Source organism: Colletotrichum chrysophilum, assembly GCF_026319265.1.
Source record: "Colletotrichum chrysophilum strain AFK26 chromosome Unknown scaffold_134, whole genome shotgun sequence".
In the NCBI taxonomy this organism is placed as follows: Eukaryota; Fungi; Ascomycota; class Sordariomycetes; order Glomerellales; family Glomerellaceae; genus Colletotrichum; species Colletotrichum chrysophilum.
In genome coordinates, this window is record NW_026517421.1 from 98,873 (window position 1) to 123,312 (window position 24,440).

The window sequence follows — 24,440 nt, forward strand, 5'->3', positions numbered from 1 at the left end:
ACAAGACCTCTTTACTGGGGATCCGGGCAATGCTTTTCCTAATTTCTGAGAGAAGAGATAAAGTGGTGAATACAAAGCGACAGTAATTGAGGTCATCATGGTATTAAGACCGCGCAGCTTTTCAGAGAGGGTCCAGCCATGCCGAGTGCCCAAAGTCAGTGAGCCTTGTTAATGGGAGTTTTCCTGTCTGACTGCATACTCCCGACTTAAAGATCGAGAGGGTTCAATGGCATATTTTGCTAAATTATTGTCATTGTCGTTCTCTTACCGCCGCCCCTTCGTCTCTGTCGTCCTTCGTGTCCTCGAGGTCCTCAACATCCCTATTGCGACAATCGTCCGTATCGTCTCTATCGGCCAACGGAAAACCTCTTAAGAAAATTGTGACATGCTCTGTGGAGCTTTTGCAATCCATCAGTCATAGCTTCAAGCAAAGATTTAGGCGGTCGCTTGCAGCAGAATGGCTGGCGTCGTCGTGGAAATACCTCAATTGTGCACTGAATGATTTGGCCAGATGGCTGGAAGTTTGCCTTTGCACCTGGTCGGCGTCAATGTCAAAGCAACACTCCTTAGGCGTAAGCCAAGACCAGTATTCCTATTTTTGTTTGGTGTTTTGACCTTACTTCAGACTGGGGGTCTATTTATGAGCACTGAAACACCAAAATCGAGCCAGACGAGCACCCATGCAACTATCTACGACGCGACCGCGACCGATAAGCCCGCTTTTTAATCAACGACCAGAAGTTCGACAATTGTTTCGCCGCCAGCACCTGTACCAAATTCAGACTTGGACCTAAAAATGTCTTCTCCTTATCACAAAGTTACGCATATGGACAAGATAAAAATGGCTACAACGCAAGCATTGAACGACCTCATAATGAAGGCCGACCGCAGTTTTGTTGTCAAATCAATCAAGCACAGTCACTTATTCAGCTATTGCCAAGCTTGCCTCGAGTTTCGTGATGCAAAGTAAGTTACTATCGGCTTTGAGACCAGCAAACCTTTGACCTGCTAATCCCTTGCTTGTAATAGACCCACTGTGCAATCAGCAACCTCAACCGACACGCAACCTCATGAGCATTGACTATACGTCTATCACAAAGCACATCATTTCCAGTCTGGTCCGACGGCCGATTCCCAAGAGACAAACTCCGACTCTGAAAGAAACAGCTGGTATCCCTGGCCCTTGCGCGAAAATGGCTCGCTCAGCAACGCCTAAGCAGAGGTCGAAATCACTCCTACCAGAACGAAGCCAAAAGCGAAGTGCCCCGGCTCGGGTTGACTGGCCAGACCCCAGCGATTATACAGACAAAGGCATATTTTTGCAAGAGGAGGTCCGTGAGATTTCAAACCACGACAAAATGCCCGAGGTCGACATCGGTTACGAGCCCAAAGTCGTCAGACATGGTGTTTCCGAGCACGTGGATCATGAGGATGTTGGCATGATCACATCGAACTGGGTTGTTTTCAAGTCAGAAGTGAACGCCCTGGCGCTGGAAGGTCTATATGGTTGTACCTCAGTAGTTCTCGTCTCCCGACGCGGAGCCTGGATCAGCCACATCTTCGAGGAGGATATGTCGTTCGAGCCGAAGTTCAGATATCGCGTCCTGGAAGACATGCATGAAGGTCTTCCTCCAAATCACCCTTCACACAGGCTTTTCCAATATGGCCTGGATGATCTGATCCGGAAACCGAGAAGGGGTAATGCCGGCGTCATGTTCGGCGATAACGAAGAAACTCCACAGAGCCTTGGAATGCGTGCCTTCATCGTGACACCTCGACCAAGGCCTCAACGGGAGCTCGGTAACGGCGAATTTCTCTCTGACAATGTTTTGATGCATGACACGACCATCAATAGAGGGCACGTCCTGTACCAACGATCCGTACAAAGACTGGCTCATAACCTTGCTCAGACATACGGAGATATTCCCGTGGAAGTCATCGACTACGCTCCGGCAATGGTCCCTAACCGACTTTACCGAAAACTCAACGACCAAAACAGACGGCATCATTCAGAAAGCCAGCGGGTAAAACGAGAGGTGGCAGACTATTTTTCGAAAGCGCTAGCAGTAACACCGCGAGGAAAGATACTGCTCCAATACCGGCCAGCAAGGACATGCTTTCAACGGGCCTCATGGCGCCTTTGGGTCGAAGAACAAGAAATCGGTAGCCGGACCGAGGAATGGACGCCCACATACGACCAAATCTTCCAGTACGGAGGGCTCAATCAAAACCCTGTCCGGACGCAGACGTGCCCGACAACATTCTCGCACAACACGTCTATGGTAGGCGCACGGAGTTCCACCTTCACTTTCAGTGGCACTTCAGCAAGATGTCCCCCACATGATACGATAGGGGTGCGTTAGGAAAGTGAAAGATTACAAATTATGGGCGGGGAAAGAAAGATGGTACTCTTGCTTAACGGTCTTGCCGTTGTGGTAAGAGGTTGAGGCAAGTGAGGTCTAGTCAGTATCAAACGCAGCTAGTAGTGAAGGACAAGAGCGTACCGAATGACTCTGTCCAATTGCGTGCCGGCTCAGGCAGACTCTTCCTCAGAGACTCCATGTAGGTAAATCTCCTTGCATCTCAAGGATGTCAAAGTCTGTGATGATTGAAAGTTCCAAATTCTCTTCTATTCTATCATGCAAGATATTGCCGCATCACTTTGACCATATGTAACACCGGCTGATCTACAGTCAACCACACCAGGCTCGCAAGGCAAAGCAGTGTGCATGTCTCGATAATGCAAACAAGCGCTGTAATTGGCCAAGGAGCCCCGGACCATGAACGAGCCAAAGGCCAACCCCAGACCTGCAGAAGGGGTTCGTGGACAAGATACAGAGAAAATGAGATGCGTCCAAGAAATTGCACCACGGTGAATGACGAAAGAAAGTGTCGAATTGGCCTTATCCTCCGTATCGCCCAGAGCATTAGGATAGCCCCGGTTGTGTGCCATAGATACCTGTCGGACGAAATGCTGGAGAGAATGCCGAAACCCCAAGCCTCGTGACCACCAGAATCGGGGTAAGAGCATAGCCAGAGAGAAGCAAATAGAGAGACAGATGGCGTAATACGACGCAGTATCGTCATCATAAGTCCTGCTCCATCAATCCCGGGTACATTCGCGTTTTGCCATTGGCCGCCTTCTAGACGACCTGCATCATCCTGCTGCGTTTCGATCTCGTTGTCGTTGGCATCTCCCACAGCCAAGCCAAGCCCGGCGAGAAAGGCTACCATATCCCACCTCCCCCATGTGGCGCAAAACGCCAGTAAGCCTAGCAACAAGCCAGCTCTCACAAGAGGCCTCGGACAGGGGGCCAGCATAGCAAGCACGGCAAAGAGAACCATGGAGCACCGGAGCTCGGCCCCAATCGTCCACAGATGAAGGCCGTATGCCGATACGGGTCGCAGCCCGGCCTCCCAGTTCCAAGGGTTCGCCAGCTCGCGTGCCACGAAGCCAAACCAGTCAGCTATCTGGGCACTCAGACTCGCAAGATGCGGCGGGGTGACAGGGTGAAAGTCACATCTTTGTGGTGAAGAAGATGTTACAGATGAAGCGTCAGAAGATGGAGAACACATCCCTTGCGCAGCGCGCTCGTAATAGCCCAACCAGGCAAGCACAAGGCTTGCTACGGTCAGGAGGATACTCGGCGCCAGGAGCCTTACCGGACGTGTCAGGGCAGCGCCGGAAAGATACACCAGCAGCTTATCCCATTGCCGCCAGCGGGCATGGCGCAGAGGGCCCACGCTGAGAACGTAGCCTGAGATGGCAAAGAAGATGGACACCATGGCTGGACCCGAATGCCGAATCAGTCGTATGACTGGGAGGGAGATCAACGACGAGTTTTGTGGTCCGTAGCCATTCAGTAGCGGCTTGCCCTCGAGCGCCATGGAGTAGTGATAGGTGTAGACGAGAATGGCGGCGATGCCACGCAGGCCATCCAGGTATGAGGTGGCTATGCGTGAATTGCCAGACCGCAGTTGGGCCGGCTGTGTAGCCCGCGACGCGCCCGGAGGCATTTCCATAGAAATTTCGGGCTCATACATGAGCGTTGCTAGCAAAAATTTCCTAGAAGTTTGAGAAAAGTGCTATGAAAGGTGTATGGTGAGGAGGTGCTCAAGATGCTGATCACATTCGCCGGGAGGCTTGTCAGCAGGTTTAGATTCAACTAAACTTTTGACACTGTTTTAATCATGACGAAACATCCTTCGATGGAGCAGCCTTTCAGCTCCACGCAGGTTTTCGCCGGAATCATTGCTATCGCGGCTATCTAAGGGGGCGCCGCGATCATGGATCAATGAGACATCTAATGCCGACAGAAAAGCAGAGACTAGCCTACGTAGAAAGCAACCCTGAACAGCCTTCTTCTGCTCACCGAATCATGTCAAAGTCGCCATGGCCAACGCCTGACCTGGGAGAGCTCGGACAACCGGACAATATCTCCGACCTGCCCAACACATCACTTGTATCCCCGGTCGCCACAAATCGCCCACGGCGGCTAAAAGGCATCTTGCATTCTGTCATCCCATGGTCTTTGAGTATGTTCCAGCGTTTTGCTCGTTGCTCATCGTGTACAATATGTCAGGAGGCATAGTAGGTTCGAGTAGTGTGCAAGAGACATGGGAAGCACGTGTGCGGGGCTTTTACTTTCTGACGCGCGGTACTACGGGGAGATAGATGAGAAATCAACGCCAGTACCTCGGCCTTAATGTTAGCAAGAGGGATTAATGCGTTCATGGGCCCTGGTTAGACGTTCAAGCTTCTGAAGTTGAGGTTGAGGTTGAGGTTGACTCTAATGCAGGTACGAGTAAGAAAGTGCCTGCTGATAGAGTCGTGCAGCACTCGCGCTTATTCTCGCCAACTAGTTTGAGCTAGCTGTAGGTATGTATACATCAAGGAGTGATGAATCCCCGAAAACAGCTCCATTGTGAACTGAAGGCTAGAATAAGATTAATATCGGTTGATTTTGAACTTCAACGAAGTACTAGTACATACCAGAATGTCCCCGGGAGCTTGGATGCGTAATGGAAAGCTAATGCCATCGCCATTGCCAACCTTGCCCTTGCTCGGAATTATTCCCCGCAGGTTTGACGCGTTTCTCCGCACGTTCGACATAGGGCCCCTGCAAGATGATGACTAGGTAGTTGAGCATGCCTCCCCTTATCTTGCTGCCTCATATGGGAGTGGGTGAAGGGTGATACGGAATACCCACTAGAAGCTGCGGTTGTTTTTGCAAACTGGAATGATTCAGAGTATCACTTCGCTTTCTGATTCACATTTCTTCTGCGAAACCAGTAGCCAAAATGTCACTAAGCAACAAGAACGAGCGAGACGGCGATCAATTCGACGAGGCTTCTTCTGACCGACTATCAGACGTTGACATGGCCAGCGAATCTTTGTTGCCGCACATGTTCCAAGGACACAAGAAAGGACGTCAACCATGGCAAAAGCAAAAACGCTTTTGCATGCCGTTCTTGTGGCTTCTTGCTGGCGCGGCCTTGGGTGCGCTAGTGCCATGGCTCATTGGACTGCATCAGTCTCGAAGAGGTCAAGATCATGGATTTCATTTCGTGCCGCAGACCGATCCGATTGGGTTCTTCCCGCCCATCTCCCACAAGATTCAGTATTTTGAGAAGACATCGGAATACATTTCCAATCACTCGTCGCCGGAATCACTCCAAAAGGTCAAGAAGCTATGGGAGAAACTTATACCACGTCAGTATTGGTGCCTGCCGCTATGTTCAGTTAACGTTCCATGGATCTGTCCCAAAGTTGACATCGGGTCGCACAAAAACAGCCGGAGAAGGATTCCTCTACATCTCAGATGAAGAAGCGACCAAATATGACTTTCCTACGCTCATCAATTATAAGGTGCCACCTGAGCACGGTGTGCCTGGAAAGCCACTGCGCGGGAAAGCCTTAGGAACTACGGTGGCGCATTCTTTGCATTGCCTAGTAAGAATATTTTCCAAGTTACCGCCTTCGTTGGGTTATATGATTCGATGTTTGAGGAAGAATTCACCTTTACTAATGCCCACAGTATCTTATCATGGCTGAGTACGACCGCCTCTATCAGGGCCTTTCGCCCGGTGACGACTTTACACACGTGGACCATTGCATCGACTGGATTCGACAGTCTCTCATGTGTGCTGGCGATGTGGCACTCTCTGGGAACATGGGACCGGTGACCGGCCATTGGTACCAGTTCCCCCATGTCTGTAAGAATTGGGACGAGGTATACGACTTCATGGAACGCCGTCATGTCGATAACAGACATAAGCTAAATCATGCCGTACCCGAGCATCGGCCTGTGAGTGAAGCATGACAGGCAGTACTTGTCACGGGTCTCGTAGATAGTGGCGAGGAGAGTCTCTACTGACTAGTTGGCAAGACTTTGCCTCACCTCTAGGCGTGTTTGATTGATTAGAACATGTCAAAACGTTACACATATCTGCCTCTTGTCTACTTTACAAATGCATTGTGAACGATGAACCCAAAAACCTGAGGTAGAGAAGAAACACATGTATCAGTCGTCGCCTACTGCTTAGCTACCGTAACCACCGATCCCATGTCCATGTGTACCATGGCCCTGCGTTACAAAGCGCGGGCGCGATTTCACAGCATGCGTCTTCATCCATTCACTAACAGCATTCTATTTGAGAAGACTTCAGTATTAGCGCGCTCACATCTTGGTTGAAATCCGACGACTGGGAGTCACGTACCATGTCTCTGCACTGATGTGCAGCTCCGTAACCATTGATCTTCGGCGGTTCATCCATTACCTCTGGTGCGCGCCCTTCGAACGTCACGTCACCTGCGCACAGGATAGCTTGTTGCAGGTAGTCAAAACAGTGCTGCAAGTGATCCAGATAATGACCTTTAGGGTCTGTCTTGCTTTTTGTAAGAGAAGCAGATGGGGAAGGATCCAGAAACTCGTTTCGCTGCCTGAAGACGTCCCAGAATCCCTGTCTGATCATCCCCTGCGTAACCTCATGAGCGTTCTCATTCAGCGCGACTACAATAGGTGTGACGACGGCGTTGAATACGTTTATCAGGACACAACTTACCAAGCAATGCAGCTGATGCGTCCAACTTACACCATAAAGCTCAGTGGCCGGATTGGTGGTTGGTAGTCCGTCCCCAATATACATGGTTTGCGCCTCGCTCTTATTGAGCTCAACGAGGCTGTGGCCCATTGACAGTGCATGCCAAGCTTCATTGCTTTCTGGACTGGGCTCGGCTTTAAACGCCGGCATCTCTGTGAATCTGACGAGCTTCAAAGGAACTGCAATGACGCATTAACATCTGCTCCATAATACCTACATAGGGTTTCTTACAATTTTCTGTGATTCCTTGATGTTTCGCCTGATGGGTAAATGTGCACCACCGTTGGAGAGGTTCCATGCTAACTGTCACCGCGCCTCCCCACCAAGTTAAAGTGCTGAGCCCTACAAGGCTGCTGCACAGTAACGCGAGTGCATACACTCTCCAGGCCCTACTAGGTCTTCCTAACTGCAATGGTGACAACCGCGTCTGCCGCTGTGCGCAACCCATTTTTTGATACGATCTGGAAATACTGTGAAGGACGCTTGTGGGTAAAGCTTCGGCAGCAGGAGAGGGCTCCAGGAAATGCGGCGAATCAGTTGTTCGAGCTGCGGGATATCAGCAGTACCCGATTTTCATGGGTTTAGACCTATCGTGGCGAAAGCCCTTGAGTTCCTCTGATCGAAGTGAGAGCACGTGTGCGCCTGCACGAAGGATGAGGGTGCTAACTAGTGCGTTTCGTACGCCGTCTAAACTCTACCCCAACATGCAACATGCCGCCTCTACTGCATATTACAGTCAACTGAAGTTTGACTAACGAAACCTTGCCCTATGATACTAACTTCATTTGTCGATTCCGGATTATATCCAATGACTAAAGTCGGATAACACCCGCGAGATGTTGCCGGCTTGAGTTCTCTGCGGAAACAGTACCCAGTCTCGGAGATAGTACATTGGCAACATTTGAACCTTGCTGATCTATCCACATGCAATCCATCGATCACGATACTTTCCACATATCCTCCGAAGTCTCTTTGTGAATAAATCTGTCGAAACTCGAAACAGGCGTTCGCATTGCATTGCCACCATTCCTCAACTCCACCGGGCAGAGCGATTGAATCGCATTCAATTCCTGCTGGGTGCACAAGGATGACCTCATTGCGCCGGAGTAAAAGGAGGATATTCCAATGAACCAGCATATAAGCGTACTTAAATGATAAGTTCTCTCGCCTTGCGGCCACATCTAATATTTACATTGCACCGTCATCTGAGAAATCGAGATATCTCATTCAAGCCAATACTTTTAGCCCTCCGCCCGAACCTCAACATCAAAATGCTTGCTCGTGGTGTACTGGCATCTCTTGTCTTCCTGGGCTTCACCTTGGCCAGTCCTACGCCCAACAGTAACTAATTTCTTCCCTTTCGTTCACGGCTATGTGGGTGTTCTGACAATACCCAACAGCAGCAGATGGCGTTACTTGGTCTGTCAGTGGCCCTAAGGAAGCTGTGAAAGCTCTTGGAGATCCTGGAGAGGCCTTGCAGGCTCTCGGCAAGGCTATGCAGGCAAAGCCTGGAACCACGGCTGATCAGCCTGCTGTTCGGGTTCGCGAGGAGGCTGAGGAGCCTGTAACTGAGGCTGATCAGCCCGCTATTGAGGTTCGCGAGACGGCTGATGATCTCTTGATGTACTACAACGCTTGATAGTACTCCATGAATTACTCTAGAAACTCGAGATTGGGATGGCACTCGAAGATTGATGAAAGGAAGGAAGACATTCCGGTCATTCTGTTGTTTCAAGAGCTCAATTAGTTGCGAGATCAATGGTCAGTGAACTGCAAAGAACGTGAATGACACCATGAGTTACTGACGAACTACTGTTGTGACTCTTTGCGTCTGTTTCCTTCCTGTGATACTGCGTGAAATGGCAACGTCGTACAACAATCTGTAGTTCTTCAACGCCAAGCATTGGTCATGCCCATGCGGTCTGAGTTGTTACGAAATCCTCGTCATATCCAGTCCTGCTACAGGCTCCAATGACGATTACACGCAACTGGACTTAGAACCAATCGGGTCTGGAACACACTCTCAGTACAAAACTATCGCTGTTCACTTGCTGTTGGTATTATTAGCATAGATCACCTTGTTCATCTAGCTCTGCGCCTATGAAGTCAAGTTCAGCGTCCATGTCTGTTCTACAGACGGCGAGTTAATCCTTGGCATGGGGGAACTTTAGCCCCAAGCTCACAAACATGAACCATGTTCTTCCATAAAAGTCAGTTTTCATCTGGTATTTCCAATAGCTTGGTAAAGGTACATGGGGTTCTTCACGACAAACCCAGCGGAGCTCCGCTGCCATTTCTTTGAGCAGCGCCTCTTTACACATAAGTTACCCCTCTTTCGCACCCCGCCTTCTACGACCCCTAGAATGCCTCAACACCGACACTACTAACTTTTGATCTACGCGATGTGCATAAAGTTTGACTCGACTACTATGTAAATTCCGCAATCTAACAAAATAAAGTTCCCGATGTGAACATGCCGCCCCATCACAACTTCTGGGGCCGCATAGCCGCCTGGCCCGGCGAATTACTGCGCAACCATAACTTTCTACGGTGAAATTTAGGGCCGCTAAGCCAGACATAGCAAACGTCTAGGTCAGCATTGGCAAATATGTAGGCATTTATCATCACAGTAAGCGGGGCAAATGCGAGTCTCGCAGCTGAACTGACTCTAGTAAGCTTGCCTGGGAACCAGGATGCATGACCCGAAGATTTTAGTCTCCATGAGTAGGTTTCACCCTCCTTGTCTTATTGCTGGATGCTGATTATGTGTTTGGCTTCCAATGACTGATTGACTCACGGCCACCCGGAATGTCTCTGCTGGACATACACTTGCTGAAAGCCCCCCTGCGCTTCCGTACCGTCTTGATTAGTCCGAAACATAGGCGTTTCCCTTGTCAATCTACGGTGTCAAGCAACAACGAGACCAGCAACAAGAAGATGTTTCCTCTGCCAGCCTTGAAAATGTTCAACAGCAGCCACAGAAAGAATGAAAACAATGACAACGGACACGGCCTCCCGTTCTCTCCCATTGACGAGGAACAAGCGGCATCGTCATATTCGACAACGAGCTCGTTGTTAGCGGAGCACGCCACCGAAAAGTTGAAACTAACGAATCGGCGTCACAGATGGCAGCAGTGGAACTTGTTTCGATGGCTTCATTTTGGCACAAAAGACGTGGTTTACATCGGTTTAATCGCAGCCGTCGTCATACTCTTCGCCTCAGCAGAAGACCGCTATATCAGTAGTCGTTGCGGCGGTCTCACCTACAGTTCGTGTCTCCCCGCGCGTCAGCAAGTGGTCCATAAAGCTAACCTGCGTGTAACATCATTTAAGCCCCCGCGAAAGAGGCTGTGGTATTGGAAAAAGCCAAGTTTCACGCAGGGCTGAACGACACGACCCGGTTCAGAGGTGACCCAAGACCCGAACTCGAAGACGCCTGGGATGAATTGCTGAGCGGTAAGAATACTCATTATTCAGCGGAAATAACGAAGGGACATCAGTGCTGATTTGACGTCCGGCAGCGATAAATATTCGCGTCGACGATGACGAACTTACCAAGATGGGTAGGGATGCAAGTACAGCCGTGAAGATCAATGACGGCAAGGGAGGCTACGCCGGCATGCTCGACATTTTCCATCACCTGCACTGCTTGGTAAGAACATTCCGTCTTTCAAATCTTCCTTCATTTTAAATGGCTGACCCTGACATGCCCTCGCAGAGAATGATACGGATCGGCTACACGCTGGACCTCTACCCGGCGTACCAGCCCATGCTGTCATCGCAGATGGGCGAGCTAGTGCCCATGCACATTGACCACTGCATCGATGAGCTACGCCAGGCTGTCATGTGTCGTGCCGACGTGACGGTCCTCACCTCGGACTGGATTGATTGGCACCCAAAGCCGTGGCTAAATTTCAATGTCGAGCACGAGTGTGTCAACTGGGACAACGTTTTCCAGTGGTCAAAGGAGCACTGGTATGACATCAAAAAGGCAAACTTAGTTCATCCCCATTTTGGTAGGTTCTCGAACCCTATGGCTCCCACATGTTCCTCAAAGTCAATTTAAAACTTGACGTTTGCTGACGTTCGCAATGCTATAGGTCCTGTTGACTGGTCTACAAGTCCCGGCCCGCACCACTAAACCGGAGGAAAGCTGTTTGCGTGAGACGGAGTCGTCAGATATCGCAGTATTCTTCTTGTAGATCACAAGACTAGTTTACCTTGAGTATTCATAGCAATGCACTGTGAGAGATTCAACTTGACTATTCCAAAATAATGTCCCCAGCCAATTAGAATGCTGTGCCACCTTTTAACTTCGAGCCGAATGCCAGGCTGGGGAATGCGGTAACCCATTAGACAGGCGGCCCATGTTGTCATGGAATCCGAAAGAATTGAGGAGCATGCCTACAAGCTTATTCCGAGGCCTCGGTGCTTCCTTGCGACAGGTGCAAGCAGAAGAGTTGCAAACATACCTAGTAATGAGCTCGCATCAGTTGTATCACTAAACACTGATGTTTACGCGTTCTTTGTTTCTTCTCACCGTTCCACTAGAGGGGACATCCCATTCACTGCGGAGGTCGGGATATACTTTAGCTCTACACGGTCCGATGTCCGATCGGACGTTTTTTCCTTCACTCGACCCCAGCATCCATGTACGTAGTACTAGACCCGAATACCCGGACGGCTCGTTCCATCGCTTGCTAAGACCGAGACCGAAGAGCCCAATGGGACGTCATTTTTGCTATAATACAGACTCGACACTAATGCAGGTTGGTTGATAGTTCAAAGTATGACCGGCACGACGATTACACTTCCGTAACGGCAACTTCCATTCAGATCTTCTACCAACAGAAGCGAATCATCCACAGTTTACAAAGGCAAGGTGCAAAATGCGACTCAAACAATGGTTCGAGAGAAGGCAAGAAACCCCTCGCACCGGCTATCAGCCTTGATGCACTCCTCGACCACTGAGGTATTGGGAAGTTGTATCTGTACTTCAACTAGCTTGATCAGATGATTTGTCAGCACATCTACTTCTTTCCAGTTCTTTTCCCCTTGTGATATGTATCAACCCTGCCGTGACCCATCCCCGCAAGTCCTCTCACCCCAAACAACCTACAGAAGCTCTGCTCATCTCCATTTTACCAAACACCTGTACACCTGTTGCCTTCGCCCAACCCTTCTCTACTACGATGAGTCAGATAGCTAAGATGGCAGGCGTCGTGAGAGACATGCAAGCCGCGACCACAGGAAAGACACGATATGATAGGGTCCCCTCGCAGCAGATGCCGCTTTATGATGATCCTCATCCGTCAGCTGAAGATTCGCGACTCGAAAACAACGAATGCGCAGAGAAAGATAATGATGGCGATGATAGAGATTATGATAGCCGGCTTCGGCGAAAGAGAAGATGGCCTGGCCCTCTGAGACTTGTGGGCATCATGACGGTTGCCATTCTCGCCGCTATCGGAGTGGCAGACCTCTTCGGCCGCGCTTCCCATGCGGTCCAGCAGCAACGGACAGCCAACGACCCAGTCCAGACCGTACACGACTGCTTCCGCTCCTGTGGCTACACGGCTGCAGATGCCATTGAGCGCGGTTGTCTGTTTGAGGAGTTTGATATGCGGTGGGAGCACCCCTCATGTATCGACCACGAGCTCGCCGCTGAGTACCGCCGTATGGGACCCGAGCCGGACGGGTCGTGGACATACATGGTCGACGATGAAACTGCCACCGATGGTGTCCCCATCAACGAGCTTCGCAGACGTCCCGTAAACGCGACGGAACTCAGCATGCTTGTCTGGCCCGGGAAGGTCGTCTACGCCAATATGCGCCACCACTTGACGCACTGCATCTTCCGTTGGCGCAAACAGTTCCGCGCGCCCTTCAAGGGCACAAGATGGCCGAGCCAGCCTGGGTGGGAGGAGAACCACATCAAGCATTGCATGGATGTGATCCTCAATAAGAGGGATGTGCCGCTGGAGAAGTTTATAACTAGGGTTGTTTTCGAGTCGCCATAGGCTATGCATATTTTCGTGATGAGGCTAGTTTCTTGGAGTTCCAATTGGGTCTAGTCACAAACAAGGCCATCACTCTTCATTATACTGCTTCAATCATTGCTACTGATGCTGTTCGATATTACGGTTCATAAACACCTTTGATATCCCAAGAGGCTGTGCCGTCCGTGAACTAGAAGTTTGACTTTACATATCCCTAGGTAGCGTAGCACCGTCAGGAAGACCTTTGTTCTCAAATTGACCGTCGTGATCCTGCCCAGGGTTTGCCTCCTCATAATGAATGAACTTGACAAAGCGATAATACAATGCTCCAAGAACACCGCCCATGGCAGGTCCAACCCAATAGATCCAGTGATAGCCTGGGAAGCTTCTGCCGGCTACAGCCGAGCCAAGACTACGAGCTGGGTTGATAGAAGCCCCAGTATAATAGCCACCTATCCAATGTGTTAGCAAGATGTGCTTCAATTAGAAATAAGGCCCTCAACGGCGATGCACTCACCGCATATCATGATTCCAAAAACTGCTATTCCGATTGCAATCGGAGCCAGATATGTCGCCTTCTGCTTTTCTGCGGCCAACATGAGTACCACAAACATCAGTTGAGATGCTAGAAACATCTCAATGAAGACGCCTTGTGATATCGACACGTTTGTGGCAAGGATAGTGTTCGTTTCGCCCACATCCCAGGGAAACATGCACTGCACCAGCCCACCAGCTGCCAGAGCGGCTAGAACCTGTGCGGGGAACAAAAAGATCGCTCGGTCCCAAGGAAGTTGACCAGCAGCCACAAGTCCAAGTGTGATCTGTGGGCATCTTCAATTAGCTCGTTGTTTTATATGCAACAAGGTTCGATGAATGTCTTACCGCGGGGTTGAAGAGGCCGCCACTGATGCGGTAGAATGCCCAGATATTCGCAAGCAGTGGAAACGCATATGCTAGAGCGGTTGAAGTGAGAGTCGTGTTAAGCATTCCACCTTCCGGCGCTTCTCCGGGTGCTTGATGCCTTGCCATCAGGTGGCCAGCGTAGCTAGTCCAAAGCCAAAGAAAGGTGCCGACGAATTCACCGCTGGCTGCGACCAGGTGCGCCTCCAAGTTCGAAAGTTCGCCGTGATGGGTTGCCATGATCTGGTCGCCAATTTTCACACTGCCGCGCGAGTTGTGCGAGCGTCTTGATTCTCTTGAGGTCCGGCCTGAGAGGGGCCCTCCAGTTTCTAGATCGTTTTGCGTCATTGCTTCTGAAATGGCGCTGCTTCGGCGAGGATGATGGTTGATGTGTTTGTTACTTGGTCTTCACATTTGAGGGGACGAGTTTGCTCTTTTATCCATTGAATTCGAATAACGTTCGTCATCATGACTATCGGGCAGTTTGGTGGATGGCCCACAACTCCAGAGGGGCAAGTGTGATGTAAATCAGAAATGGGTCATCGACTGCGTCGAACGGGATGTGCCATTACAAAGACCTTCTCGATTGTTTTTCTCTGAAGATAGGAGAATGGCTTGCAGATCAAGTCAGTGTTGAGGCTCACCGATGAGCCACATTATTTTGGTGAGTGACGCAAGGATATCCGTCCAGTCGGAGCGTTTTCATCAACTGGAAAATCTTGACCTTGCGATAGAGGCACAGTGAACTGTGGGCCTTTAACAGGGGCTTGCCTGGGCACAAGCGCTGATCGAGATCCGGTTGTGGAGCAGTCTGGTCGTGTCAGGAGAAAATGCTACGAGAAAGACAGAACCTCCCGGGGGGAAAGGGGTCTCCAGTTGCTGAATGATAGAGAGGGTCAAACAGCACCCAAATTGGAGATACCTCATAGTGGAGGACATGGGGTCTGACGCCCGTTGGCCACGGCTGACATGTGGCATCACTTGCGTCATGTCTCGCAAAACAAGCGATCTATGCATGTCTTGCTCGGGTCTACCCGTTTGCTACCTGCCTGCCTTGTGGTTCTCGGGCGAAACAAACAAAACATTCTGCTTCAAAGTCACTCGGTCGCCGCCGCCACTTCGGAGATTGTGGTCCGTTCCGCTGGCTGTGGCCCACTGTCGGGGCAAAACCTCCGTCCGAACTGAATGAAGATGGCGGCTGCTGTACCCGTGAGTGTAAAGGCTAGACTTCCGGTCTCTTCTGAACTTTGTTCACATGAATCTTCAAAGGTAACAAACTGTTGTTATATTGAATGTTATCAATCCAATTTGATGATCGGTCATCGACTCGGCCACAGAGACTTTGAGTTTCGCTCTCAATTGGATGAACTATCACAGAGTTCAGACGCATCCTTGAAAATAGGTTACTACGGGATGGGCTTCTTGAGTCGTTGGTTCCAACCTCCATTGTAACCATCTCTTGCTTTTCTTGCTTTTCAGTGGCCGGTTCAATAGTCTTTACCATCCAGGCTGTCACTTACTTGCGGTAGGTCTTGAATGACCATCCCTGCCCCTGGTACCTAGTACCTTGAAGGCAATGCAGCCATTCATACCCTTGTGCCCAACCTAGGGCATCCGCCTCATAACCTCACTTCCGAAGTGTCTCATCAACAACATCAACAGGCAAGATGGCCGAGCGGTCTAAGGCGCTAGCTTCAGGTGCTAGTCAAGTAATTGGCGTGGGTTCGAATCCCACTCTTGTCATCATTTTAGAGCACGTGAGGGCTTCATTTTTGGCGTTTTTGGTGTTTTGTTGCGGCGACTCGTCGTCTCATAGCACTTGGTAAGAGTTGCCACAAGCGGTTGCGTGAAAATTTGCACTGCAACCACGAGAAACACAACACGGCAAATATTAGGGCTTGAAAATGTTTCTGAAACAAAATTGGGTATAAAAAGCGTGTTTGACTATGACAAACTTGCTGCTCCTCATTCGGCGGCCAGAATGGTGCGCTACAACGCAGCAGTGACAGTTTCACGCTCAAGCTTCTCCTTCTCCCTCTTGGCATTCGCAATCTTGATACTTAGCTTAACAGGATTCGTGCCGGGTGTCTCAAAGATGTTGTCAATCTCCTCAAGGTTGAGCTTGCTCGTCTCCGGGAAGAGGTAGTAACTGACAATGACCTGCAGGAAGTTGTACACAATGTACACGGCCCAGATCTTGTATCCAATCTTTCCGACGCCAATTCCGATGCCGTAGCTGTGGATAACAGCAGCGATGGCCTGGAACATGGCGAAGAGACCCATGCCCTTGGCACGGAGCGGCAGAGAGAGCAGCTCGACCGGGTACAGGTTGTGCATCGTGGCGATGAATGAGGCGCTGCAAATCTGGAAACAGTAGATCCAAACGACAGTCAGGATAGCCGTAGACTTCTGGCCGCCGGTCACGTCGAACTGCCAGCTCGTAATGGTGACGGCGATCTGGGCAATGATGATGCTAATCAAGCCGGCGAAAATGAGCGTACGACGCCGGAAGAAGTCAATGATCCAGGCTCCGAAGAGTGTAAAAACAAAGTAGATGGCAGTCAACCCCAGATTGATGCCCAGCTGGTCAAGCTGATCGTTGATGCCGACCGTCTTCAGCGCAGGCGAGAGGTACAGGCCGATGATGCCACCGCCATTCCACTGCTGGAAGACGGCGTATACGGCAAGCACCAGAGTACGGTACCATACGCTGCGCGTGAAGAAGACGCGGAAGTCCCAAGTCGCCCGGAAACCGGCTTTGGAAGTCTCGATAGACTCTTCGATCTGGTTAACCAGGATATCGACGATTTCATGGTTGATGTCGTTATGCGTGGTCATGTACTTCGCAATCATCTCACGGGCCTTCTCTTTCTTGCTCTTCATGATTAGATAACGCGGGGACTCTGGACAGACGGTGTAGAGGCCGATGCAGACAATCAGGGGAAAGACGGCCTGCAGGAAGAAGGCGACACGCCACTGCCAGTCGGCGCCCTCCCAGGAAGTGAGACCCATCATGATGCCGATGATGCCAAGAGAACCGACTTGGAAGAAGGCACCGAACACACCGACAATGCGACCACGAAGATGGACGGGCGCGACCTCGGCGACGTATTGGGGAGCTGTGCACAGCGCAGTACCGAAGCCGAGGACGAGACGGCCGACCATGAGGCAGGCGAGGTTGGGGGCCATGGCTTGCATGATAGCAGCAATCAGAACGAGAGCGTTGCCGACGAAGTTGACGCCACGACGTCCAATGATATCGGCAGTAGCAAGAAACGGGGCACCGACAAAGCTGCCAATTTGCATGAGGGCGTTGATGGTGGAGATGATGGGACCGGCGTCGGGAAATCCGTAGTAATCGTGCCATCGAGGGTTGGAGTTGATACTGCTGATCACACCCCAGTCGATGCCGTAGCTGTTCAGGCCCGATAGTCAGCTTTATCTCTCATCATCATGTCGGTGTCTGTGTTTGATTGTTCCTTACCCAGCCTGGTTCGCGCCCATGATGAGCACATACATCAGGATGCGCAGGCCAGTCTTGGATCGCAGACTCAGAGCTTCGGCAGACTTGCGCATCACATCCTCCTCTGAAATTCGAGTAGCGGTGACATCTTCAACGGCAACCCCAATCTTGTTGGCCTCGGCAACATCATCGTGGTAGACCACGCTGTGGTCCACTTCGTCTCGCGGCGCCATTTTCGGTAAGGCAAGTCAAAGAGAGGGGGTATCTTGACGCGGGGCCGCAGCCTTCACAATCAAGGTTCGGTCGACTTTGGTAGTTGAGTAGCACTGATGAGTAAGAAGCCCGCCTGTCTGGGTCAAGGGATCAGGTTGTAGTGGCGCCCGGCGGATATATAGACTCTCAGAGCCTGCAGTTCAACTCTGGCAAATAGGGTGGCATTCTCGTTTCTGCATGTTCTTTCTGCGTGTCCACGGAATGGCCTTCCGATGGGTGAGTCTCGAACCACGTCGAGGGATGCTCTCCCCAGACTTTTCATTGTCCACATGGTTCACATGAGAAGCTCCCTGCATACCACTAAACTGCCGTTCTCGTCTATCCGCCTCCAGATTCTCCCCAAAGATCCACTCTGGACCGAGCCGGCAGCGGCTTTGATTACACATGATTGGTCCGGCGGCTGTAGGCGACGCATCTCAATCAGACCAGTACCACACCATCCCGGGATGAGGGTGTTCGGGCTGCTTTGACCCGTGATGATTGGCTCCGAGGCGACGGCCGGCCGGTTACCCCACACTCTCCGAGCCAATTTTCCTCAAATGATACGACTTCGAGCTAGGACCCTGGCATGTTCGTGGGTTGTCTGGGGTTAAAATCGTTCATGACCGCTCCAACGCCCATCAACTATGGATGCGGATATCAGACGCTTTGTCTGATCATCAAATCACCAGCTTGACAAACTTTTGTCTCGCATACTGAGGGATCTTTTCCTGGACAAGCCAAGAGCCCAGGCGACCCTAGACCCCTCGCGAACTCGTCAGATCCAGAGACCGGCATAACGGCACGACGTTCCCAGCCAACCACCCAATAATCATGTCCCGTCCAGATGACTCTTCGACATTCGGCTCCGGCCAGAGCCAACAGCAACCCCAACCCCTGCTCCTCCACTACGCGTCCCCCGCATCTGAATGGTCTGAGGCCCTACCAATCGGCAACGGGCGGCTTGGCGCGATGGTCCATGGGCGAACTCAGACCGAGCTTCTCCAACTGAACGAAGACTCGGTCTGGTACGGCGGTCCGCAGGACAGGACCCCAAAAGACGCCCTCCACCACCTGCCGAAGCTCCGACAACTCATCCGAGATGAAAAGCACGCCGAGGCCGAGTCGCTGGTGCGCGAGGCGTTCTTTGCGACGCCTGCGAGCATGCGTCATTATGAACCTCTCGGCACTTGCACCGTCGAGTTCGGCCACGCCGTCGAGGATGTGACTGATTATCGCCGATACCTGTGTCTCGAAACAGCTCAGACGACCGTTGAATATCGATGCCGAGGGGTTTCGTACCGTCGAGATGCCATTGCAAGTTTCCCGGACAATGTACTGGCGTTCAGAGTGGTCGCGTCCGAGGCTACTCGTTTTGTCGTACGACTGAACCGTCTTAGCGAGATTGAGTATGAGACGAACGAGTTCCTTGACAGCATTGACGCGACGGATGGACGTATTGTTCTCAAGGCGACTCCTGGTGGTCATAATAGCAACCGCTTGGCGATAGCGTTGGGTGTGTCTTGCAACGATGCAAAGGGTTCCGTGGAGGCCATTGGCAATGCACTGATAGTCAATTCGATTTCATGCACCATTGTTATTGGTGCTCAAACAACCTTTCGAACTGAGGACCCCGAGACCGCCGCTGTGGACGATGTACTCAAAGCGTTGAGCCACCAATGGAGTGACTTAGTTGAACGCCACCAACAGGACTATGCCGGCCTCTTCAATCGGACAAGTTTGCGGATGTCGCCCGACGCATGTCATCTTCCCACCGATGAACGAATCAACAACAGTCGAGACCCGGGACTAGTTGCGTTATACCACAACTATGGAAGGTATCTACTTATATCATGCAGCCGAAACTTCAAGAAGGCTTTACCAGCAACCTTGCAGGGTATCTGGAACCCATCTTTTGCACCGCCATGGGGCTCGAAATACACCATCAACATCAACCTACAGATGAACTATTGGCCAGCGGGGCCATGTAATCTCGTCGAATGCGCCATTCCCGTTCTCGGGCTTCTAGAAAAAATGGCCGAGAGGGGAAAGAAGACGGCGAGAGTCATGTATGGATGCGAAGGATGGTGTGCTCATCACAACACCGACATATGGGCCGACACAGACCCTCACGATCGGTGGATGCCCTCGACGATCTGGCCTCTAGGTGGTGTTTGGGTATGTATCGACATCTTCGAAATGCTGCAGTACCAGTATGATGAAAACCTTCACAAAAGAGCAGCAGTGGTCTTGGAGGGAGCAATCATGTTTTTGCTCGAATACCTGATACCCTCAGCCTGTGGGAGGTATTTGGTCACCAACCCATCTCTGTCTCCTGAGAACACATTTCTCTCGGTTTCGGGAGAGCCAGGTATCTTATGCGAGGGATCTGTTATAGACATGACCATCATTCGCATCGCATTCGAGAAGTACCTCTGGAGCACTAAGATTCTAGGTGGAGACAATCCGCTGAGGGCTAAAGTGGAAGAGGCCCTTAAAACGCTCCCGCCTCTGGTGATCAATTCAGATGGTTTGATTCAAGAGTGGGGATTGAAGGATTATAAAGAGCAGGAGCCAGGCCATCGCCATGTGTCTCATCTGTTCGGACTCTACCCCGGAGAGAGCATCAGCGCCTCCAGGTCGCCAGACTTGGCTGCAGCGGCAAAGAACGTCCTCGAACGAAGGGCTGCTCATGGAGGTGGACACACAGGTTGGAGCAGAGCATGGTTATTGAATCTACATGCTAGGCTCCTAGATGCAGAAGGCTGTGGACAACACATGGATCTTCTACTAAAAGGTTCTACATTGCCTAACATGCTAGACAGCCACCCGCCGTTCCAGATTGATGGCAATTTTGGTGGGTGTGCTGGCATTCTCGAATGCTTGGTTCAGTCGTCCATCATTGATGCCAATACAGTTGAGATCCGGCTTCTGCCCTCGTGTTCAAAGGACTGGGCTCAGGGGCAGCTCACAGGCGTCAGGACGAAAGGTGGCTGGCTCGTTTCGTTTAGTTGGCAAGATGGTGTGATTGAAGAGCCAGTTGTGGTTGAAACCACGGCAACTACGGTTTCCGAAGTTCAACTTATTTTCCCGGGAGGCTTCCGGTGTCTCGTACAAGCCGACCCTTCTAAGTCTACACAGAAGGTCTTCGCAGCCAAAGAATAGAGAAACTAAAGAAGCACCAAATATTACCATCATCCATGAAGAGTTACACAATAAGATTTGAGTCCTGTGTGATATCTATCACACACGATGACCCCCGCCCATCTACGGGATTGCATCTGGTAACCCGGATCTCTCATGGTGCTTCGCCTCAAATAGAGGCTCCCATACAGTACAAGCCCTTTTAGTCGTCGCACCATTGGCCAGCTCCGGTACAGGCAGGACGACAGTCTTGTCACCCGAACATTCAATTAGTTGGCCATTCAACTTCGAGTCGTCCAGGCATAGATTGTATGCTGATACAACTGTCTCGATTGGGGTGATGCTGTGTTTCTGGTAAGTCTCTACTCCTCGGATTTCAAGGATGCCTTACTGCTCTAGCTTTGTTGCGTTGATAGATGCTTGCGGAACGGCACCTGTTATTACAATACCCGGAAGCACGGCATTCATGGCGATATTCTCTTTCTACGAAATATCAGCTACTAAGATGCTTCAAGCACCCATGGCGAGATAGGAAAGGGGACCAAACCAGTTCCAGAAGCGGCGCTGCTGTTCGAACAAATTGGTTGATCTTTCAAGATGTAGTTAGAAGGGTGGTTGCTAGCAGAGGAGACATTGAACCTACCGCGGCTTTGGCTCCGCAGTACTCAGGGAACGTTTGATGCGGATGAACCGACGCGATGGTTGAAGTCGCAATAATCTGTCCTCCAGGCACTACATTTCTTCGCATGAAATGGATGGCAAGCTGAACACCATACAAGAAGCTCTCGTAGCACGCCTTGATAGACTTCAGGGCAGGCTTTGGCGGTATTTCGTCTTTGCCTCTGTGATCGAAAATGTAAATCGAGCCACGATCGGAGTGCCCTGCATTAGCCAGCAAGGCGTTCAGCCTACCCCATCTATGCCAAACTTGGCTGAAGACTTTCGCCTGGGCGTCATAATCACAAACATCTAGCTGGTAAAACACAGCGTTGTCGCCAAGCTCGCTAGCGACAGCAGTGCCGGCTCCTTTTTGGAGATCGCAACATGCAACGCGCCATCCTTTGGCAATGAGGTCCGTCGCGAGAGCTTTCCCAATGCCGGACTGTAATACTGTCATCGCAAGAATCGTCAGGGTTTGTATCTACGATCATACTCACAGCTGCACCGGTAACGATGGCGACTTTTCCAGTCACAATGTTGTGATCCATGAGAAGGGTCGAATGATGCGTGTGGATCTTCGAAATCCAAGGAAGAAAAGACGAAGAAAAGCCGACTTTCAAAAGACCAGGAGTAAAAGAAGATACAAATTCTCACATTTCGCGGCCTCGCACCGCATCGATACTACGCTATCGAAGGGCAAGCCGACGTGATACGTAATGCGCGGTTATTTCCGACAGCATTTTCCACCAAGTAAATCATAACACTTCAAATTCGGAGCACAACGTAATGGATATAGGCACTTGGATTCATTTGCTTTATCCTACGAAAATCACAGATTCCCACCATTTACTGGCAAACATTGGCCAGTAATGAAGCTAGACCAGTCTGACAACAGAAATATGATTGCTTCCGCAACATCAGTCGCAAACGCCATACGGCCTTTTGGTATGGACGCAATTTGCGCTTTCCCAACGACGACGGTTGGATCGTCCTGCGGAGCGCCAGCAACAGTAGCTTCGGCTAAAGGAGTATCAGTTGCACCTGGAGATTTTCAATAACTCTTATGCAAACTCTCTGTAGGTTGAGCACTAAGCTGCTTACCAGGAGCAACCATATTCACACGCATCTTGGGGAAGTCTCGTGCCCATGCACGCGTTAGGCCGAGAACAGCATGCTTTGAGGCAGTATACGCCGCCAGCCCAGATACCCCACGAAGAGAAGCACCGCTTCCGACGTTGACTATAGAGCCTTGGCCTACGCTGCGAACTGACCCCGGAATGGTGCCTGGCGCTTCGATGTTTTCTTGAGTCATCATTTTTCGCATCGCTTCAGTTGCCATGTTCCAAGTTCCGGTGACGTTGACGTCCATGGTTCGCTGATACATCGCGTCGGTTCCAATTTTGCCCTCCCAGCCCGAAACGCCCGCAGAGTTTACCAGCCCATCGAGTCGGCCAGGTATGGAATCCAAGAATGACTTGCAATCCTCTCGATTTGTCACATCACATCCAAGTGTTACATGGCAGTTTTCTTCGCTGTTTGATTCATCTGAATTTTGCGAAGAGATATCGGCGACATAGACGGTCGCTCCAAGTGCGAGCAGTGTCTTGGCAACCGCCAGCCCAATGCCGGAACAACCTCCCTTCAAGACCATCTTAGCAGGACTACTAGGTGTTAGGATAGGAGACGAACCGTGATAGCGATCTGACGTCCGCCAAAAGAGAAACCGCCTTGCATGGTGTGTTGATGGTGATCTTGGTACCTCTTGCAGTCCTGTGAGATGAACTTTGTTGTCAAGGCATGATATCTACATCATGAGACGATCGGCAAAGGTCATTCCCGTCACCTGCGATTGCAGATCCTATCTTGAATACAGGGTTCGGAGGTATACAATCCGACGGAGGGTTTGGGGAACATCTCGGGCATGAGGATGTCGGACTAAACCGCCCAAGCCCCACCCAGCAACCCCGCTGGTTGTGACGCACTCACGCGCGCAACTCCGACGGCTATCGGCCCCTTGTCCGTGGATTGCCAGTCAGAGTGACTAATATAGAAATTGAGAAACAGCATGTGACAGAATATGCATTCGTCCTATACGTATTTAGCAATCTCTCTTATCTTGTCGACGGGCATCAACGTTTTCTCAAACTTCTCTACACCGTCTGTTCACTGTTTAACATCATGCCTCCTAAAAGAGCTTTAGTTACATACGCTGTGGATGTTGACGCATGCGCGAACTGGTATGCATTTTGCAACTTCAGAGATGACAGTATTCGGCTGACTAGAGATGACTTCATAGGATCAATACCAGGGACGGAACTAAGATCGGCGCAACCGATGTATCCAGGGGTATTTATGGGGCAAATGTCGGTACCGACCGCATGCTCAAGCTGTTTGCCGACAACAACATCAAGGCTTCCTGGTACATGCCCAGTCACACCATCCTGTCATTCCCTGATCAGATGGCGAAAGTCAGAGATGCTGGACATGAAATGTATGGCCTTCTTCGCAAGCTCGCTCTTTGAGTCCCAGCAATAGTCTGACACGCTAGATCCAGTGGCTTGCATGGCTACACGCACGAGTTCGTGCGGTTTCTGACCGAAGAGCAAGAGAGAAAGGTCATGGCCAAGTCCATCGAGGTCTACCAGAAGTTCACCGGCAAGTATCCCAAGGGATGGGTGGCCCCGGCTTGGGAGGTCAGTCCCAAGACCATGTCCATCTTGGAGGACTTTGGCATCGAGTATGACCATTCCATGTTGCATCATGACTGCCAGCCTGTCACGACCCGTTAGGCATAACACGTTGGAACAACCCCGCCCGGGATCTCGGCGGCTAATGCGGAGCATATGGAAGCAGTAACACAGGTGTAACCAGGAACCATCGGGAAAGGAAGAACTATGGTACAGGTCACGTGACTTCGG

The 24,440-nt window shown here is 50.9% G+C and overlaps 6 protein-coding genes and 1 non-coding gene across 7 annotated transcripts; 6 read left to right on the forward strand and 1 right to left on the reverse strand.

Annotated features, from left to right (window-relative positions):
- Positions 1-8,375: 8,375 nt before the first annotated feature.
- On the forward strand, positions 8,376-8,743 carry COL26b_011267 (uncharacterized protein; the record flags this gene model as incomplete). The annotated part of the gene is made up of 2 exons (XM_053183939.1): positions 8,376-8,445; positions 8,505-8,743. 2 exons carry the CDS (start codon positions 8,376-8,378, stop codon positions 8,741-8,743), a joined length of 309 nt encoding a protein of 102 aa, XP_053032142.1.
- Positions 8,744-10,663: 1,920 nt separating this feature from the next.
- COL26b_011268 (uncharacterized protein) lies at positions 10,664-11,245 on the forward strand (the record flags this gene model as incomplete). Its single annotated transcript, XM_053183940.1, has 3 exons — positions 10,664-10,756; positions 10,823-11,120; positions 11,205-11,245. The coding sequence occupies 3 exons, from the start codon at positions 10,664-10,666 to the stop codon at positions 11,243-11,245; spliced, it is 432 nt and encodes a 143-aa protein (XP_053032143.1).
- A 1,300-nt stretch (positions 11,246-12,545) lies between these two features.
- COL26b_011269 (uncharacterized protein) lies at positions 12,546-13,124 on the forward strand (the record flags this gene model as incomplete). The annotated part of the gene is made up of 1 exon (XM_053183941.1): positions 12,546-13,124. One exon carries the CDS (start codon positions 12,546-12,548, stop codon positions 13,122-13,124), a length of 579 nt encoding a protein of 192 aa, XP_053032144.1.
- A 2,540-nt stretch (positions 13,125-15,664) lies between these two features.
- COL26b_011270 lies at positions 15,665-15,746 on the forward strand. Its single transcript has one exon. It is a non-coding gene; the product is annotated as a tRNA-Leu (tRNA).
- Positions 15,747-15,992: 246 nt separating this feature from the next.
- COL26b_011271 (uncharacterized protein) lies at positions 15,993-17,699 on the reverse strand (the record flags this gene model as incomplete). The annotated part of the gene is made up of 2 exons (XM_053183942.1): positions 15,993-17,418; positions 17,488-17,699. 2 exons carry the CDS (start codon positions 17,697-17,699, stop codon positions 15,993-15,995), a joined length of 1,638 nt encoding a protein of 545 aa, XP_053032145.1.
- Positions 17,700-18,552: 853 nt separating this feature from the next.
- On the forward strand, positions 18,553-19,531 carry COL26b_011272 (uncharacterized protein; the record flags this gene model as incomplete). Its single annotated transcript, XM_053183943.1, has 2 exons — positions 18,553-19,456; positions 19,515-19,531. The coding sequence occupies 2 exons, from the start codon at positions 18,553-18,555 to the stop codon at positions 19,529-19,531; spliced, it is 921 nt and encodes a 306-aa protein (XP_053032146.1).
- Positions 19,532-23,900: 4,369 nt separating this feature from the next.
- COL26b_011273 (uncharacterized protein) lies at positions 23,901-24,311 on the forward strand (the record flags this gene model as incomplete). Its single annotated transcript, XM_053183944.1, has 2 exons — positions 23,901-24,013; positions 24,077-24,311. The coding sequence occupies 2 exons, from the start codon at positions 23,901-23,903 to the stop codon at positions 24,309-24,311; spliced, it is 348 nt and encodes a 115-aa protein (XP_053032147.1).
- Between the last annotated feature and the right edge of the window lie 129 nt (positions 24,312-24,440).